The 18,435-nt window shown below is 40.8% G+C and overlaps 1 protein-coding gene across 1 annotated transcript; it reads right to left on the bottom strand.

The window, feature by feature from the left end:
- Positions 1 to 6,483: 6,483 nt before the first annotated feature.
- Positions 6,484 to 15,417, bottom strand: LOC116917240 (LIM/homeobox protein Lhx9). Its single transcript, XM_045168825.1, has 5 exons — positions 14,724 to 15,417; positions 9,184 to 9,731; positions 8,680 to 9,068; positions 8,203 to 8,375; positions 6,484 to 7,266 (listed from the first exon to the last, which is right to left on the bottom strand). The coding sequence occupies exons 1-5, from the start codon at positions 14,772 to 14,774 to the stop codon at positions 6,841 to 6,843; spliced, it is 1,587 nt and encodes a 528-aa protein (XP_045024760.1). The 5' UTR covers positions 14,775 to 15,417; the 3' UTR covers positions 6,484 to 6,840.
- Between the last annotated feature and the right edge of the window lie 3,018 nt (positions 15,418 to 18,435).

Raw genomic sequence — 18,435 nt, forward strand, 5'->3', positions numbered from 1 at the left:
AACAAATAAATGGCGTGAATTGCCTCGAGGTCATAGGGTCTATACAGTCAGATTTCCCATCATTTTTCTTGATGTGTTTGTGTAATATACGTACAACATTTGATTCGACGAAGGAAATTAAGCGATTTTAATCACGGTGGGAAATCGAAGAGCATCAAATGAAAACAATGAGCTAAAAGGCGGTTCACACACTGCACAGAATAATTAAAAAAAAAAAGGGAAACACACATAAGCTAATTGCGGGTCCGATATGGATCATCAAATAAAAATCAAAGGGGGGCATGTTGTAATAAAGGCCAAACGAACGAAAGGGTATCATGTTCACCCCTTTATGCAACTTCAAGTCCCTTTGGATGTACAGAGAAGTCTAGATGTACAGCGCGTTACACAGTGATATGACGGGGAGTCAGGTAACAATTCCTAAATAACAGCCCGTATAAAATGTTGGCTTGATTCAATTGAAAAAGCGCAACTACCCCTTTTTCACCCTCTTCATTATATGACGCTCCCTTTTCTACATCAAACTCTCTCTTTATTTCAGAATAATATGTATTCCTCTAGGGGGTATGTGTTCAGTTGTCTAGAATAAATTATTATTTGATTTTTTTTTTTTGAATTTTGGATTTTCTTCTTCTCCTTTTTTTACGAGGTTATTATCCCGATGATTTTGGTGTATACAACCGATGACGGCCAACCATTCGTCTGATGATTCGGCATAATTTGCTCGATTCAACAGCGTCTCTTTCAAACCTCGGCAACACTTTGATTCCGCGTCTGCTATTATGCGCAAGTTATGCGCTTTTTCCAAAGTTTGGGGCCGCTATGGTGTGCAAGAAAAGAGGGGGGGATAGTATCTATAGGAAAGAAGTAAAAAATATATATATATATATTAAAAAAGAGCTGTGGAATGTGTGGCATACAGACATTTCTTCATTTTTTTTGTTACAAGGAATTCAATGGAGCACGGAAAGAAACGTACCGGTATGAAGGAGCTTTATAAAAGTCTGTTTATTTATACGAGTGTATAGTATACTGGTATGGTAGTATCTGTTTAGATTTTAGAGAGAGTAAAAACGAAAAAAAAAAAAAAACACAAACTAAAGGCAAAGAAAGAAGGAGAAGAATAGGTGAGTCAAGTTTCCCAGGGAATCACGGGCTAGTTCCATCGGTGATTAATGGATCCGGATCTCTTCTCCACTCACTCTCTGCTTTCGAATAAGATATCTAGTCGTATTAGATTTGTTGTTTTCCTTTTTTTTTTTTTCTGTCTTTCTTCGTTTTTTTCTTTTTCTTGACGAGATTATTCGGGACTACAGCCAGAAGAAGAAGAAGCTCGCCGAACCGAAAACCAAAAAGAAGGAAAAAAAAAAGAAAGTCATGACGACAAAGAAGTGAAACCGGTACTACTCGCCATACACTGACCGATGTTCTGTATTTCTTTTTTTTTGTTCTTTTTCTTTTGAGACATTGATACTTTAGTGCGCAGTGTAACAGCAAAGGACGGATCGTCCCGCTCCTTTTACGATTTCATCGATTTCTTGCTTGTCTTTCTCATCTTGTTCGTATTCATCTCAGTGATTCATGAAAAGGTCAGGAGAATATCAAGAGCAGTCACCAGAACTTTGCATAACTCCCTCCCTCTCTACAAAACCCTTTCAAGATAAATGACGTTTCATAGCAAAAAAAAAAAATTGGAGGCAGAAACCCAAATGTTAATGGTTTCTCCGGCAAATGATAATAATTCTACCCCAGACCCACATTTCCATTATAGGTAACAGCAGCATACAGTTGAAACGAGAGTGAAACCGAGGATACATAGGGAACGCAAAAAAAAGTGGGTCCAGAAAACGTTATGGAAAGAATCATGGAGTCGAGACTGCCTAATATAAATAATCCCATCGTGATTTGTTGTCAATGAAGGAGGGTGTTGAGTTACACCGGCAGTTTTTCCCTTTTTTTTTTTGCTCTCTTTTTTCTTTAGCGAACCGGAGAAGAAGAAGAGCACAGCAGGGGGCACTCGGAAATGCATCCGTCGAGGTCACGTGACTCTTCCCTTTCTCAACATCCCCCCTTTTTTTTTACAAACTAACAAAAAAATTATCCTTTTTTTTTTTTGTTTTTGGCGAGACACGCTTCGTCGTGGCCTAATATGCATCAATTATTTTTCAATGTTATACCTCCGTCTCCGCCTTCGCTCTTTAAAAAGTTATGTTAACATGTTTGGCCGGAATCGAGGATTGCAGCAAGAAGTTTCTTAGGTGGAGAGAGAGAGAATGGAATGCGCCAGAAGGTAAAACTCCTCATCGCTGTTGGCAATCATTGCGTGCACAAACTTTCAAATCATCATCTTAAAAAAATATGTAAAAAAAAAAAATCAAAATGTGTTTAAATGTATTGAAAAAAAAAATCATCAGATTTTGCATATTAAATTATTCTAATTTTTTTTAACACACATATTAAATGAAGGATAAAAAAACAAGAAATGTTTCTTAAAAACTCTTACACAGTACGAATGTTTGGTAGTATACACGTTTACATGTTGAGTTCACATGTGACGAGCGTGTGTAAGAGCCGGTGCTGTTTTCCCAGCAGTTCTCACGGCTGCAAACGATCGCTCGGATCGATAAGCCTAGATGTGTAGTAGTCAAATAAAAGGGGGGGGGGGATAAAAACTTGAATCAATAACAAGTTGCTGGCCAAATATAAGACGATGTCGACGAGACACGCGAGTGACGAGTCATTCCAATCATTCCAGAACACGACCTCATTTATGAAATACTTGTCAAAGAGAAATCAAAACACACACACAAAATGGAAAAAATAGAAAAAACACGAGCAGAGAGTAGAGTAACAAAGCCCAGCTGATTACACCATCAGACGTTTAACCTGTCCTTCTATGTGTGTGTGTCGCCCCTCTCCATAAGAAAGAAAATCATTTTTTTTCAATGAGTGAAGAGCAAAGGCGCACTATATAGAAAACAACAAAAAAAAAGAAATCAACTTCAGATCGGAAACCTGGCCAACAAAGAAGACGATATGATAACCACATATCCTAATATAAGATGAACTTTCGGCGAACCTTCTAAAAGTAGAGTAGCTTTGCTTTCAAATCTTTTCTCTCCTTCAAACTTTATATTCTGCCCTTTTCCCCTTTGAAAGAAATGCTGCAAAAATAAGACACATGACGCAAGGTGTCCCACATCAAAGACATTGTTTGGTGGTTGATCGTGCGGTTCCCCCCCTTTTTTTTTTATATTTAAAAACCGACTTGTGTGTTGTGCAAGATATCCAAAAAAAAAAAAAGTAAAGGGATCTATTCTTAAACGTTAGTTGGCCTCTTTTGCGGTTCACTTTGGCACATCGTTTCGGCCAGCATAGTAATAAAAGTCAAAGAAACACCCGGCGCTGACCAATCTAGACTTGCATAGTGTCGCCATTGATTTTGTTCTTTTTTTTTTTTTTCTTCTCTGGTGTATCGGCACAATTTTTGGGTGGTGGCGGTTCGTTTAAAGCGCGACCACCGTGGTTGAACCAGAATTAGTTGATTCGCTTTTGGTTGTACACACCGTGAAATGTATGCGAGAAAAAGCGGGTCTTTTATGCTAATCTTATCGCAAGATAATTGCTAATCAAGAAGTCACTTGTAACAGATGAAACGCCGGTCGTTGAGCAGAGAATGAAATACAACCGAAAAGAAAAGCTTATATACCGCTCTGAAGGCGATTGACAAAAGAAGATCGGTCCCTCCCAGGAAAAATCCCAGTCTTTTGGTACCATTTGCGCATACGTAATGAACTGGATATCAAAGAGTGGTCGCATCAATTCGGTAGCGGACCTATTTTTCCTTTTCAAAAATGTATATACCTTTTTTTTTATGTGTGTGTCTGCCTGTGTTAACCCCAAGAACTAACAGATGCTTGCCTGCTTCATTTGCATAATGCAGGGAGGGTCGAGTCAATTGCTGTATATACAGACCCCGTTTAAAAGTATCGAGTCATTCAACGACACACACACAAAATGACATCGTCGTTTCGTTTCCTGAAAAATGAAAACCACCGCTAACGTGTGGGCTTCGACCCTCAGTTTGATCTCTCCCACTCTACATACGTCTCCGATGAACACACGTTTCACTTTTTTTTGACACATGCAGAGTTGACCTTTCCTTCTTAGATAAAATCTTTTTTTTTTCTGCTCGAGATGGCGTGACCACGTACTCGACTCTCTTGTTGGCCCCGCAAAGCTGTTTTCTCTTACAAACATCAACTGGAAAGGGCAATGAGTACGTGACGATCATGTCCTTATTCCAAAATTCGCCACAACAAAGTCGTGCCTATACGATTGGCCACCCACCATGATCCAATCACATTTTTTCCCGTAGAAAGTTATTTTGTATTTCTTTTCAAATTCGATCAGAACGGAGAACAGACAGCTGGAAATTGTTATTACCCATCGTCTTACGGAAAGCTTTTTTCCCCCTTGTTTTAGGTGGGAAAAACAGAGGGTTCGTTCGGGTGACTTGTCGTGAAACGAGTACGACTGATTTACAAGTGATTTGTTACAAGCCATTTCCTCTTTAAATCTTCCTCTTTTTTTTTTCTATTTCGAACGTGACAAAAAAAAGGGGGAGGAGGTAGAACAGGATCTGGTATAAATACGAAGAAAAATTCAGCATTCCACAGACTGTTCACGCGCCCTCTATTTCTCGACGCCGTTTTGTCATCTTCCCAGTAACCCATTCATTTTTCATAAGACCAACAATCTTTTCACTGGAATGTTAGACTACCTCCTATTTTTTTCTTCTTTTCTTTCGATATCTTATTTCTTCCGGGCCTGTGTGTGTGTGTGTGATGATGTATGCTATATTGCGATAGACGACGTCTATGTAGCCGCAACTCGTGCGAAGCGTAGCTGATCATCTGTCTGTGACGCATGTTTTGATCTTTTCTCACCCGCCGGCACGTCCACGTGCATTCCCGCGGGTTAAGCGACTGAAACGAATCTGCCGAATTGGCTGCAGAAATTCGACTCTCATATTTTTACTTCCGTCTTGTCTCGTTTCGCCACTAGCTTTGATTCTCCCATGTTTTGTTTTGTATTTGGCGTGTCGCTACCGAAAATGAAAATGAGCGCACGAAAAGCGGCGCGTCAAGTTGTTTTTATGTGATATCTTAATGTTCTGGCGAATCATTGGCACGTTATTCATTTCCCGAAAAGTCCCGTTGTCAGCGTATAAGAGTTGGAAATGACATCGATTTTTTTCATTTTCTCTTATCGATGGCAGAGCAAAACATTCTTCTTTTAATCTTCCCCCTTTTTTTTAACTGACGCTCTTTTATATCGCCAGATAAAATTGAAAGAAAAAAAGAACTGCGTTGACGTGATAACAAGTTTCCTTCTTCTTCTTCTTTTTTTTTCTTTTTGTAGTTTGTTGACTGGAGCGGGAGTCGGAGACAGTGCATCCATACAAAGTTAGTCTGCTGTATATGTATACTATGTGTATAATGCATGTTTGTTCCATGTTACCCAATCCTTTTCTGCTTCTCGAACTCTCTCGACATGCGTTCGTCTTCCTTTTTTTTTTCAATGGAAAGAAGAGGTCATCTTGAACGGTTCACGGCTTTCAACCGCACGCCTTGTGAGCATCAAGCGAGTTATTTCCAAAACTGATCGTACATCACGTTAACTTTTTTCCTTTTTTTCCTCCTTTTTTTTCGTTTCTGGTTTCGCTTCAAATCAGACTAGATGGCGCCGTTTTCCGACTCTCGTTCCCTGTGTCTGTAGTGTTTGGGTCGTGTATATTAAGCTCTCATTTCAAACGAAAAGAAGCTCCTCTTCTGTCTCTGCTCGTTTCCCTCCGAGGGCGCTATAATAGCTCGGCTTTTTCGGGGGGCACCGAGGACCGCCGACCAAGATCATCAGGACTCTCTATGGTATCCCCCTCTCCGAAGGGGAGACCGCAAAAAAGGGAAAACGGAAAGATTCCGGAATAATATTGCGGCCAAAACACTTGTCAAACATGTGGTCAGCATGTGGATTTTTTTAAAGAGACGCCCTCAAAAAGGAAAAAATAAATCGCTTGATGAGACCGCACACACACACATCCCTTTTTCGAAAGTGTCGTTGGAGGATATTTAGAGGCCTAAAGCTTATACACATGCAGTGTAACTCATCGTGTGTTTGGAAAGAGTTTGGAAAGCATAGCCGAAAGTATCGGACTCTTTTTTTTTTTTTTTTGGTCAATGACCAGCGATTTTTGGGCTGCAAAACATTTGAGCTGTGGTCCTCTTTCCTGATGGAGTTCTCACTTTGAGACAAGAGCTTCCTGCTCATCCATCTTGTTTGACTTGTTCTGCTAAAGGCCAAAGTCGTGGAACACTTTTACTTTTTTTTTTCTCTCTCTCTACCATCTTCGATCATCTCGTCAACCTTTTTTTTAAATTAAAAAGAAAAACTCTAGAATAAATTTAAATACCAAAATCCGAATTAAGTGGATCAAAAAAAAAGGGGGGGTGTTGTATTTGTAATAATAATAATCTGTACATCATCTTTTCGTTGAGAGGCGACATATCAAATAAATGAATATGATCTAAGGACGTTACAATGCAAAACAAAAAGTAGGAAAACTGGAATTATAACGGATAGGTAAACACACAGACAGACACAAAAAGAAGGGATACAGGATAACTTTACTACGCGTCCATGTTTGTCTTTGTTGTTATTGTGTTTCGTGATTATGTTTATCGTATTGTTATCATCGTATGCGCGTTTGATCATCGATTTTGAATTGCCATTTTCCCCTTTTTCGAACGGCTACTTTGCTGGTTCATTTTTCTGCCATTCTCAAAGCGGCGATGGAAATCCGACAGAGGCGACACTTGAGCTACCGCTAAGAGAGATTTCATCGTAGAGACTCATGCGGCTCGACGTCGTCATCACGTGGTGCGGTTGCAGTCTCGCATGTTGCTGATGATGATGATGCTGTTGGTGTTCCATAAAAGAGGCCATCATCATCATCGGCTGCTGTTGATGACCGTGGCTGCTGAGTTGGCGGACGTGAGACGGCGAAGCGGACGACGATGGAACGGGCGAACCGGTTTCATTCCCGCTGCCACTGCAATTGCTGCTGCTGCTACTGCTGCTGCTGCTCATGTTGTGGCCGTTGCCATTGTTGCCAAGACCACCGTTAACGCCGCTGTTAGCACCGGCACCACCTTCCGTTTTCTGCACAAGGCGACGCCATTTAGCTCTGGCATTCTGGAACCAAACCTGAATTTCCAATTGGGGATCCCGTTAGAAACGATGTCTACATAGTTTGTGATGCAAACATTAAAAGGAAAAAATAAAAAATAAAAAATGAGAGAGAGGGGGGACTTGGCGCTGTATTTATTTATGTAATGTTAGCTACAGCACCGTAGGTAGCTCGTGAAACATCGAGGGGTCCTCGTGGGGTGTTTCTTTCAGCGCCTGTCAGCGGCGATAGTTTTATTTTTTTCTTTCCTTTATTTTTTATTTTTTTTTGGCTAACGAGAAACTGACGCCCCCGGACGTTGAGTACCAAACAAAACCCCATGGTGCCCTTCTTTTTCCTTGTGGCTGTATATTTCTCTCTCTATTTCTTGGTATAGTATAACTCTCCCTTTTTTTTTTTTTTTCATTTTAAAGCTGTGTGAGTATATTATAAGCTAAAGATGTTGATCCCTCAAGAGGGGAGCTGTTATTAACCCAGCAGCACATCAGGGTCCTAATACAGGATTCCCTATCTTCTACTGTAGATATGCATCCCCTTTCCATCTGAACTACCGATTTTCATCGGATTTTTTAGTGAAAGAATTTCAAGGAAACACACACACACACACAAAATAGAACAAATTTCCGAAGAAAAATGCAACTGACTGAAGTTTGAACGAAATAGTTGAACGCGACAGGGGAAAAAAAAAAAGGAACAAAAGAATGCGATTTCACGCGTGTTGTCCTCGTCTATCCCACTAAAAAAACCTGTTTGACCCTCTCGCTATCACCTGCAACGGCGACTGTCGTCTCTATCGTCTCCCAGTAAGTGTAAAAACCGACTGTCGCCCAAACAAAAAAATGAATTCCCCTCTTCTTCTTCTTTTCTCTCTCGTGAATAAAAAAAAAAATAACAACTTTAAAAAATGGCAGAAGAAAGATAACAATAATTTTAGTTTTGTTTTGCTCCATTACCTGGAGGACGCGCTTGGAGAGGGTGGTCTTCTGCGAGAGCTGTTTGAGGTCCTTGGCATCCGGATTGTGATTGGTGGCAAAATAGGACTTGAGCATGCGCAGTTGGTGGTGCTTGAACGACGTTCGTAGACGCTTGGTCTTTTGCTGTTGTTGGGACGTGACCTGCTGCTGTTGTTGGTGGACGCCGTTGGCGCCTCCCATCGACCCCATCGTCGTCACGCAACCGTTCAACATGGAAGAGCAAGGCGACGACGAAGATGTGTCCAGCATTCCGGCGCCATCGACGCTCATGTACGAATCGTCCTCTCCTTCGTTCATCAGACTGGCCTGCATGTCCGACTTGATACTCGGCTGCATCCTCCGCTTGGTGCGCACCCGTTGGTTCTTCAATGACGAAGCGGAAGAGCCGGAAACCGGTCGAATTCTGGTGGTACAACTTGGCGGCACTCGATTCGAGCATCGAGTCCATCGATGGATTCGCTTGGTGGACAAGCTGGCCGTAATGCTGATGGCCGTGAGGATCGTACGGGTGATGAGGACTTCCAAACGGCTCCTGATGATGAGTCATGTAAGCTTCTACCGATGCATTGTGGACCGGGAATGACGGATGTTGGATCGGCATGTTATTGTTGTCTCGGCCACCGGGATGGCCGAATCCTGATTGGACGGTTCCTTGTTGGTAGTGCTGCTGGCAAAAAATGAGCGCACCGACCATACCGAATGTGGATCCTTTAATCAAATGAGTCTGGCAGATGTGGCAGCTGAAACATCGCGTGTGGAACAAATGCTCCCGTCCGCGCATCACCAACTCGTCTGGCTGCAGGGTTTCGCAGCACTTGGCGCACTGTTTGCGACCGGCAAACAACCTGACAATTGACCCCCAAAAATTCAGATTTATCAAATGAATATCTCACGTATTGAAAGGCAAACGAAATCAATTGACGCGTAGGCCGGCAAACAATCAACAATCAAAACGCGTACCTGTTGTAATCTTCGCGGCAATAGATGCGTGATTGGCGAGCGAAACAGGACAGGGCCGTGTCGAGTGGCCGCCGGCATTCGTCGCACCTGAGACACTCGCTGTGCCAGGCCTTGTCGACGGCCACCAGGTAGTAACGATCGACGATTTTGAATCCGCAACCGGCGCAAACGACCGCTGCCGTCGTCACAGTCGTTCCCGTTCGCTGTTGCTCCACAGTTGTGGAGCCAGTTTCGTGAGGGAGCTCTTGCGTCGCCGCTTTCTTCGACGTGATCGATTCATCTTCAGCAGTTACAGACGATTCATCTCGCTCCTCCTTGATCAGATGCTGGACGGGCAAGAGCTGATGACGTTGTTGCTGCTCGAGATGATGATAAAAATTCGGCTCCAACATCGAGCTGCTGTTGCTGATCGATTGATGTTGTTGAATCATTTTCGTGTCGGTCGACTCGTTATTGTTGTTGTTGTTGTGGCCGTCTGTGGCGAGCGAGGCTCCCGTTACAGCCGACGGCCGAGCCCGTAATGCCGTCTCCTCGTTGTGATATGGTTGCTGAAAAAAAAAAGGACAGTTCAATAATTATTCATCATTGAATTGATATGAAAACAAAATGTCATCGTTAGGCCTATGCCGTTATCAACGCAGAGATTCTCCCCTTGGTTCATTTTATGCTTATTTAACGCCGTGTTGAGTTGGTTGTTTTCGTTAAAAAGAAATGTGTCAGATGGAATCGCTAAACGGAATTTTAAATAAATAAACTACGGTCACTATTGTGGAGAAGTGAGTTTTTCTTTTTGTCTTGTTTTCTTGAGGGGTGGGGGGTGGGGGTTTATTTTGTGTTGAGTTATATGTCTTTTACGGGCAGCTATTCAAGATGCAACGGTGGGAAAAAGAACAAAAAAAAAGGACGAGAAAAGGGATAGACAGGTCAGGTGGACAGGTCAAGTGTATATAGACATAAGCAATGACAGCTATTATTGTTCTTTTCAGTCTGACCCGATGAAAAGCCCCCAAAGAAGAACATCAAGTCCGCTTGTTGAATGCGCAGCTATAGAACAACATAGTAGGTAGTATATATATATATACAGGGTCGTTGAAGAGGAGGAAAGAGTAATAACAATAGAGACGAAAGAGACTGTATCAAGAAAAGGTGGAGGATGTCACAATGTCACAAGAGGCTTATTTATGGTGAAGCAGGCCCCGAAGAAGTGGTTGCGCCCCAGCAAGTTCTCCGGTTAGAATCTTTTTTTTTTTTGTCTTTTTTTTTCCTCTCTTGTCTCTCAACACGTCAGATTATACACAGCATTGAAACTGTCTTTGTTTTGTTGTTTTTTTGACTACTTCTTTATTTTTTTCTTTCTTTTCTTTCTTTTATGCACGTACAACGCAGTATAGACCACACGGATTACGCCCTGTCCCGAGGGTTAACAAAAATAAAGCACCACCTCCCCCGACGACTTGATCTCTTCTTATCCTCTTACTATTATTACTACTACTAAAAGTCAAAGAAAAAAAAAAAGACATTGTCCTCAAGTTGTATACATGTCGCATATACACACTCTAGTGTGTGTTCCTTTTGGGTTTTAACTTTTTTTATTTTTTGGCTTCACGCATATGTATATACCAAGTAGTCGAAAAGGATTAATCTCATCTGATTCTCTTTTGATTTCCCATTTGGACAAGACAAAATTCTTCACCCCCCTTTTTTTTTTTTTGGCCTGCCCACTTGCCAGTGTGTGATCTATCTACTTCATCATAGTTGTATGGTGAGCCCTTTTTTTTTGTCCCCTACGTCAATGCAATGTGATTACACATCGCCAGGGAAAGATATGTAAAGGGATCGATGCATCAATCGTGAAAAAAAAGAGAGAGAGAGAGAGAAGCTGGTACACAAAAAAATTCAAATAGACAAAAGGAACAAGTTATTTATTGTGATTTTTTGCTGTTGTTGTTGTCTTTTTCTCATAGCTTATTCACTCTGGAAGAGGCGGCCCCCGATTATGTTTTGAAAAATAAAAAATAAATAAATAAAAAATAAGAGAGATACACGCAGAAAAAAAGAAAACGTGTTCTTGTTGGAATCTGGCCAGAAGTCGTTTCGGTTTGTTTTCTTTGTTTGTTTTTTTTTTGTTCATTTTCCCCCCTTAATCAAGTAGGGATCGAATCACGAATTTTTTTTTGTTTTCGTCCTCCATCTTGTTCACATTATTTTTGATATTCTATTCATTTTTTTGTTGTTGCTATTCTGTGTTGCTCCTTCTTACTCGTTCGTTGTTATTGTTGATGGTTCAATTTGATGGGGGGGGGGGAATGTCGTCAACACACGATCACTGGCAGCATCATATATAAGTCATGTGTGTACATGTTTCGTATCTCTTTCTATATACACGCCGGGGTGGGTGTGCTGCTTCAGTTTGTTATTATAAGATTCTCTACTGTTCGCTGATAGCGAGGGGTTTGACGAAGAAATTCGATCTCGATCGCGAGGCCCAAGTCGCTGTGTGTCTCTCGCGTAGCACGAAAAACACGCACGCAACAAAACAAACACAAAGATAGATATTTATCAAGCCCCCTCCGCCATCCCTTACTGTTCCTGCTGCTGGTCATTGCGTGTCATTGCGTGCGTGTTATGCAGAACACGTCGTCGCCCAAACAACTAGAAGCTGTGTATGCCATGGCGACAGTTCGACTAGCAGGAAGAAGGATATAACTGCTTGTCTCCTTATCGAAAACTCAGATTTGATCAAAAACTTTTAACAGCTGCCAAAACTATTTTTTTGTTTTATTTAAAATCTTTGTTTCAAAACTATTCGGCGGTGAACAGAAGCGAACAGAAAAAGAAAAAAAAAGGTTTGAGAAACTGTGCAATAACGCACGCAAAAACATTGACTGCTTTTACATCGTATGGTAAAGGACCTTTTGTTTTGTTTGAATCTGGTTGGTAATCAGAAACAAGCGCTCGGTTAACCGTTGACAAGCTTCTCAAACGAGATTTCCAGCGTTTTGGGGTTTTGTTTCGTCCACCACGTTTGAACGTCTTTTTCTTTGTTTTCAACGGCGAAAACAAGAAGTGGAGAAGGTAGTTATTTCAACGCTGTATGTGGTTGTAGCAGTTTTGCTTTGTTTCGGCACAACAAAAAAGGATAAACGATTTGACGAGCGTGTGGGCGTCCAAACCACACACACACACACACACACAAAAAAGGTTTGAGTGCGTGTCTCGTATCGGTTTCTCTCTTCTACGCAAATCGCAAGAAAACTATTTATGCAGCAGGTTGTTTTGGTACATCGTAACAGCCGGATAGCGACCATTCTTGGAACGGCCGTGCCACTATTTTCTTGTTGTTGGATGTTTCATTTCTTTGCCTTTCAAATTTATTTGTTTATTATCAGAGTGTCAGAAATGCCTCGTTTGGCCGGTAAAAGGAGCGAGAAGGGGAGAGACACGGACGCATGCATGCGGAAAGCAACGCTGCGTCACCTGCTGACAAGAATTTCGTTTCCCATTTTTCAAAATATACTCGGCGCAATTCTTAGGGGTTCATATAGTCTACGGCCGTGTTATTTTGTTTTTTTTTTTAGCTTGAAAATGAAGTAGGTAATGTGACGAAAAATAAAAAATGCACCGGGTCGGGGCGTATTCAAGTTATTGCCGTTCACATTTTTGGGTGGCAAATTCTTTTATTTTTTTTTTTATTCCGGGGAACTGTTGAGCAGAGTGGGGAATAAAAAGGCTGGAGAATCTGTTCTTTCTACATCATTTTTTTTTCAATTTTCCCAGAAAAAATTGTTGCTCGTTGAACCGGAAGAGATTTGCGCCACAAGTGACCGATTGAGTGAAAAGAGACTGAGGCGGAGTCTTCTTCTTAAGAGAAGCCTTTTTCTTTTTGTTCTTCGAGTTCACTTGCAACTCTGAATGAATGAAGGAACTTGTTGAAACAACGGAAAAGGTTTAAAAAAAAAAGAAAAAGTGAGCCTTTGCTGAAGCACACAAATATACACAGTCATATATAGAGACAGGCCCCGTCTCGTACCCGAAAAATCGGATTAAAATCATTTCGGGAGGAGGTGGAAAAGACCGGGGAAAAAAGAGAGACAAGTAAAAGATAGAAGACGACAGTTTGAAAAAAAAAAGGCTCAAGCCGGATGAGAATCCGGCGGCGTTGACCGCTTTTTACACAGTAAGTTGTATTGGTTTAAATTCGTATACTCGGCTTGTCAATCAATTTCAATCGCCGTGTATATGTACAGATCCTTGTATGTAGACGTTAAACATCTTCCGCTCACTTGATTTTTTTTGTTTTGTTTTGTTCTTCCTTCCTTTCCCTACTTAACGCATACGATTCTTTTGTATGGTCATCTATACTGTTCCAGGCCTATCTGTTAATTCTAATTGAAGATTGACCGAAAACCACCAAAGATTCGCCGCCAATTGTTTAGTCGTGAAACGCTTCCGACATTTCTCAGCAGCCGTCGCCATGCAAATTCGGGTTTGAAAATTCAATTGTGTTTGCCCGTCGAACGGTGAGACAGATATAGTCTAACTCGATCATTTTGAACGTTAATAGGGATGAGAGGGGGGCTCTTTATTTTGACGCTGCAAATTTTGCCATTATACAAAAGACAGACGTGAAAAACGGAATGTGTGGTGCTGGACATGGACCGGCGCATGTAACACGGACACACCTGGTCATCATCATCATGATGGCGCATAGTTTTTTTCATTCTCTGATGACTCTCCCCCCCTCTCTCTCTTGTCTTTTTTTTTTTTTTTTGTTAGCTCTCGACTTGCGACTGGTGCCATATCCCTACTGGTTTTTATACACCGTGCACAGTGAGCCGTACTTTTTGGGGGTAGTAGACTAAAAGTGTATTAGTATACGTGGGAGTTTTTCGAGTCGTGGCAAAACCTTACCCCTCCTCCATCATCATCAACACCGGTCTACTCTATTATTATCATCTTTTTTCACTCCCTCCCCCCTTGCCTTCCACCTCCCCCAACAACACTATGCAGTTCTTTGCTTCGTATGCAAGTGTAGTATACAAAAATAGGGTTGAGAAATATTAGACCAGACCAGCACATTTGACTACTCCCCTCCTTTTTTTTTTCCATCACCTACACTCTATATTTAGGTGCATTCATTGTAATAATATGACGAGGGAAAGAAAAAAAAAGAAAAACTTATTGTTCTCTTATCGTCAATTATCGGTCGAGTAATGCACGCCACATCTAATTGAATCATCATCATTCAACGATTGAATACACCGATACGCGCGATATATACAGCAGGAGTTGCGACGTATATATTATACGTGCATGACTGTATAGCTAAACGACACTTCCATGAAGAGACCACCAAAACAAAAAAACGTAAAATAACGACGGTTGTTGTTTTCAACCGAATATGGCAAGTTGACGTCATTGACGTGAACGAAGCAGAAAAAAACAGGAATTTTTTAAAAATAAAAGCCCCAGAAGAAAACACGAATAGGAAAACCCATGTCTGGCTACTATATTAGTGTATAGTGACGGTGTTAACTTACCCAGTACATAGCAGGCCCCGGTGTAGGTGAATCGCCTTGAAGAATTCCCATTGAACTTGCGATCGGGTTGATTCGATTTTCGTACGGGTCAGTGTTCCCGGAGATAATTTTCTTGGTAAAAGAAATTCAAAAAAAAAAAAAAAAAGGGACAAACTCTTTTTTTCTCTTGTCCCTTTTGTGTGTGTGTGTCCACTCAGATATTTCGAGTTTCGGGAAGTAAATGAATTCGTTTTGTTTGTTTGTTTTTCGCCGGTTTTTATTTTTGAAAGTTGAAGAAATATTGGGGGCGCTTCTTTGCGTGGGAGAAAGTCTAACTCGTCCCGTTTGGGTTCTGGTGTTCTCGTTCTTCCGTGGACAACGGCGGAAGTTGTGAGGAAATGTTCGTGCTGTCCCACAAAACAAACAACTCTCACGAGTTGGTGAGCTGGTCGTTCACTCTCGTCACTCGGCGCAAGCGCAAAAGAATTTCGCAACAACAACAAAAGATAATTCAAAAACTCGGCGATTGTTGTTGAAACTTCTCGAACGGCTCGGGGACAAACAAAAATTCTTTGTCGAAATTGAGACAACTGTTGGTTAATAATAATTTCAAAAAAAAAAAAAGATGGATGAATCAAAACTTGTTCAACTGCGTGCTGCGTGTGCGTGGTGTGAGGAGGTCCTCCACTTTGGCAGTACTGACGGGCTCACCGGCTCTCCTAGCTGGATAAATAAACCCTCCCCAACTGGTTGTGCCTCTCTCTTTCTTAGCCTGGTTGGATGGATGGCTGTGCTGGCTGGGCTTCTAGCTGGTCTTGTGCGTAGCGCCCCCTCCCCTTCTCTTCTTAAGCTCCTCCCCATCCTATGGCTGTGTCTATCTACAACACAGCACTTTCTTTCTTTTTCTTTTCTTTTACGGATGTTGTTGGCTTTCTGCTGTATATATGCTATACATGCTCTAACCGTATTTGAAAATGGAGATGGTATTCCGCCCACAACATTTCCTCCCAAATGAAACAAGACTGGTTCATCTATGTGTATATCTCTGTCGATATTATTCTTTCACTCTATAACAGCCTCCCTTCATCTTCTTCTTTTTTTTTTTTTTTGGTTCTGTGTATGTTTTTCTTTTCTCCCCTTCCATTTCAGAAATTTTATTTACCAACCCCTTTTGGTTGATTCATTATTCATCCAGCCCTAAACAAAAAAAACAACCAAAAAAGTCAATGACATAATTCTTGTTACAACTGCCTTGAATATTATTGGATTTCCTCTTGTTTTGATGCCTTTTCCCTCTTGTGTTTTCTCGCTAGAGGTTAAAAAAAGCAGCAATCAATTTGGCTGAGGCCTTTGAGTGATGTTTGCTTGTACAGCACAACACAAAATCTTCGTGTCAGATCCCTTTTCCTATATATATACATTTCAAAAATAAGAGGATACATGTAGGAATTGATTTGGGCTCGGCTGTTTTCATGAGAGATGAACAAACAAATACACAGAACACAACAAGGGCTCGTGTCCCTCGTATAAAAATCCAACACGTCATATAAATTGCTGGCATCTTTATACCTGCTGTGCACCTTTGAATGGACTGAAGATCCAGCCGATGGTGTGTATATACGTGTGTGTATACATATTTTTATATTTAAAGAAACATAACTCTTTTGATGTTGTTTTTTTTTGCTGGTGTTCCTTTTTTTTTTTTTTGGTTCCGTGCCATACAGTTTGAAGAGGGTCCGCTGAGTATTTGTATATTAGCTTAACCTTTTGTGGGCCTGCCGGAGTCTCTCATCTTCGTGGGTCAGCCGGGCACGAGCTGGCTCTTACGTCTTATAGAAAGAAAACCAAAAAAAAGAGGGGAATATAAGGAACAAATTCATTTTGATTTTATTTTAAACAAACAGGGAGGGTATATAGAAAGAAAAGAAAAGGGGGGGATGTAAGACTCATCGATTCCATGGTGTTGATATATTCAAAAATGTGTTATTCATTTGTTTTGACAGGATACTAGCAAAGTTATTGGACGCTTGAAAGAAAGAAGATTCATTATATAAAATCTGAATAAAAATCGTGAATCTTGATAAACCGCTCCTCTTTTCTTAAGTGTGTTTGTTATCTGGAAATCGTAATCGAACAGGCCTTTCAATACATACAGTGAACACTTGCTTTGGGGGCCTTGCTTTTCCAGCAGTCGAATACATTAGCCATTACAAAAAGGTGTTTTACGCTGAGCAAGTGTGAAAACAAAGAGGGAACAAGGCGGTGACGACTAATGAGCAACACACCTATTTATGGGCGTAACTAGTTAGCCACTAGAATTGGTGCTGTTGGATGTGCGCAAACAAAAGCCGAGGGCGAGCAACTCAATTCACGGGACAGGTGAAACCAAAATAAAACCAAAAATGTCTTGACAAACAAAAGCAATGCAGTCGAAAGAAAAATGAAAAGGACATTTAACTCCTCCTACCCGAAAGCGGAATTATTACGCCATCCGTCAATCTCGGCTGACGATTCAATCGGTTCACGAAAATAAAAACCAACGAGACTTGTTCACGTACACACGCAGTCCGCAGCTGTATAGAGTTGCTGGAATTCCTTGAAAATCCCGGTTTTTTTTTATTTCTTCTGCTTCTTCTGTTTTAATTTTTTTTTTTTGTTTTGTCTTTTTTTTTTATTCAAAAAATTCGAAACAATAAAAAAACAAAGACAAAAAGTCCATGTTTCCCTCTGTCTGCCGTGTACATATACGCGACGATTGAAATCCCCCACACAAAAAAAAAAATAGAAAAACGGAAAGAAAAGAAACAAGAATTGTAAGTAACAAGTCATGTATCAATCCATCAAACAGAGCGCAGCTTAAAAAAACCTTAGAAGCTCCAGAGCAGGTTTTTTTTTTTAATTTTATTTTATTATTTTTTTTTTTTTCGAGTTTGATTCTTTTCTGTTTGTCAGTCAGTGAGTGTTTTCTTTCTTCTTCTTCTTTTCTTTGGAATTGATTTTCTTTTCTTTATAACATATATCTTCTTTCGCTGCCCTTTCTTCGTCAGATAGACTAATATACTTGCTTGATGACGGGCCAGAGCTGCGGGACGTTGTGTCGGCTCGAAAAGCAGCGTGAGATCACCCGCTCCTGCTGTTTTTTTCTTGCTACGTAAAATATTTAAACACACAAACAAAAAAAAAAGCAAAATGGCTACTGCTCGGGCCTGACTAATATATACGTTTTCTGAATTTTTTGTACATTTCTTTGTTGTTTTTTTTTTTTTCGCTTTTTAAATCAATAATCTCTCGGCCTTATCTGTTTCAGGGATGTGTGTGAATAGTGGACTATATAGCTGTATATATTCACCTGAGCCAATTTTGCAGGAATCCCCAATACGCCCGTCTCCCATGGCGGTCATTTGTCGCTCAAACGTACAGCTTCTGGTCATTTCTTTTGTTTATATTGCATATGTGTATATATCTATCATGCTTTGTTGAATTTGTAGAATGTTTCTATTCCCTATTCTCTCCTTTAGCGATGACACTGAGCTGATGATGACCCGTCCACTCTATATACACCAACTCATCTACTTACCGATCAATGATATTTTTAGAAACGGATGCTGGGAGGTGTGTATGATGGACACTGCCTTTATTGAAAGGAAAAGATTTCAAAGAAAAATACAGTAGAGAAAGAAAATACATAAAGTTTAGTTGGAGAAGAGGATTTTTTTTTTTTTAAAGAGAATTT

Source organism: Daphnia magna, linkage group LG2, assembly GCF_020631705.1.
Source record: "Daphnia magna isolate NIES linkage group LG2, ASM2063170v1.1, whole genome shotgun sequence".
Taxonomy (NCBI): Eukaryota; Metazoa; Arthropoda; class Branchiopoda; order Diplostraca; family Daphniidae; genus Daphnia; species Daphnia magna.

Coding starts and splice junctions, on each gene's coding strand:
- LOC116917240 (XM_045168825.1), bottom strand. CDS start 14,774: ATGGGAATTCTTCAAGGCGATTCACCTACACCGGGGCCTGCTATGTAC. Junction 9,069..9,183: donor TGCCGCGAAGATTACAACAG/GTACGCGTTTTG, acceptor GTCAATTGTCAG/GTTGTTTGCCGGTCGCAAAC. Junction 7,267..8,202: donor TCTCCAAGCGCGTCCTCCAG/GTAATGGAGCAA, acceptor TTGGAAATTCAG/GTTTGGTTCCAGAATGCCAG.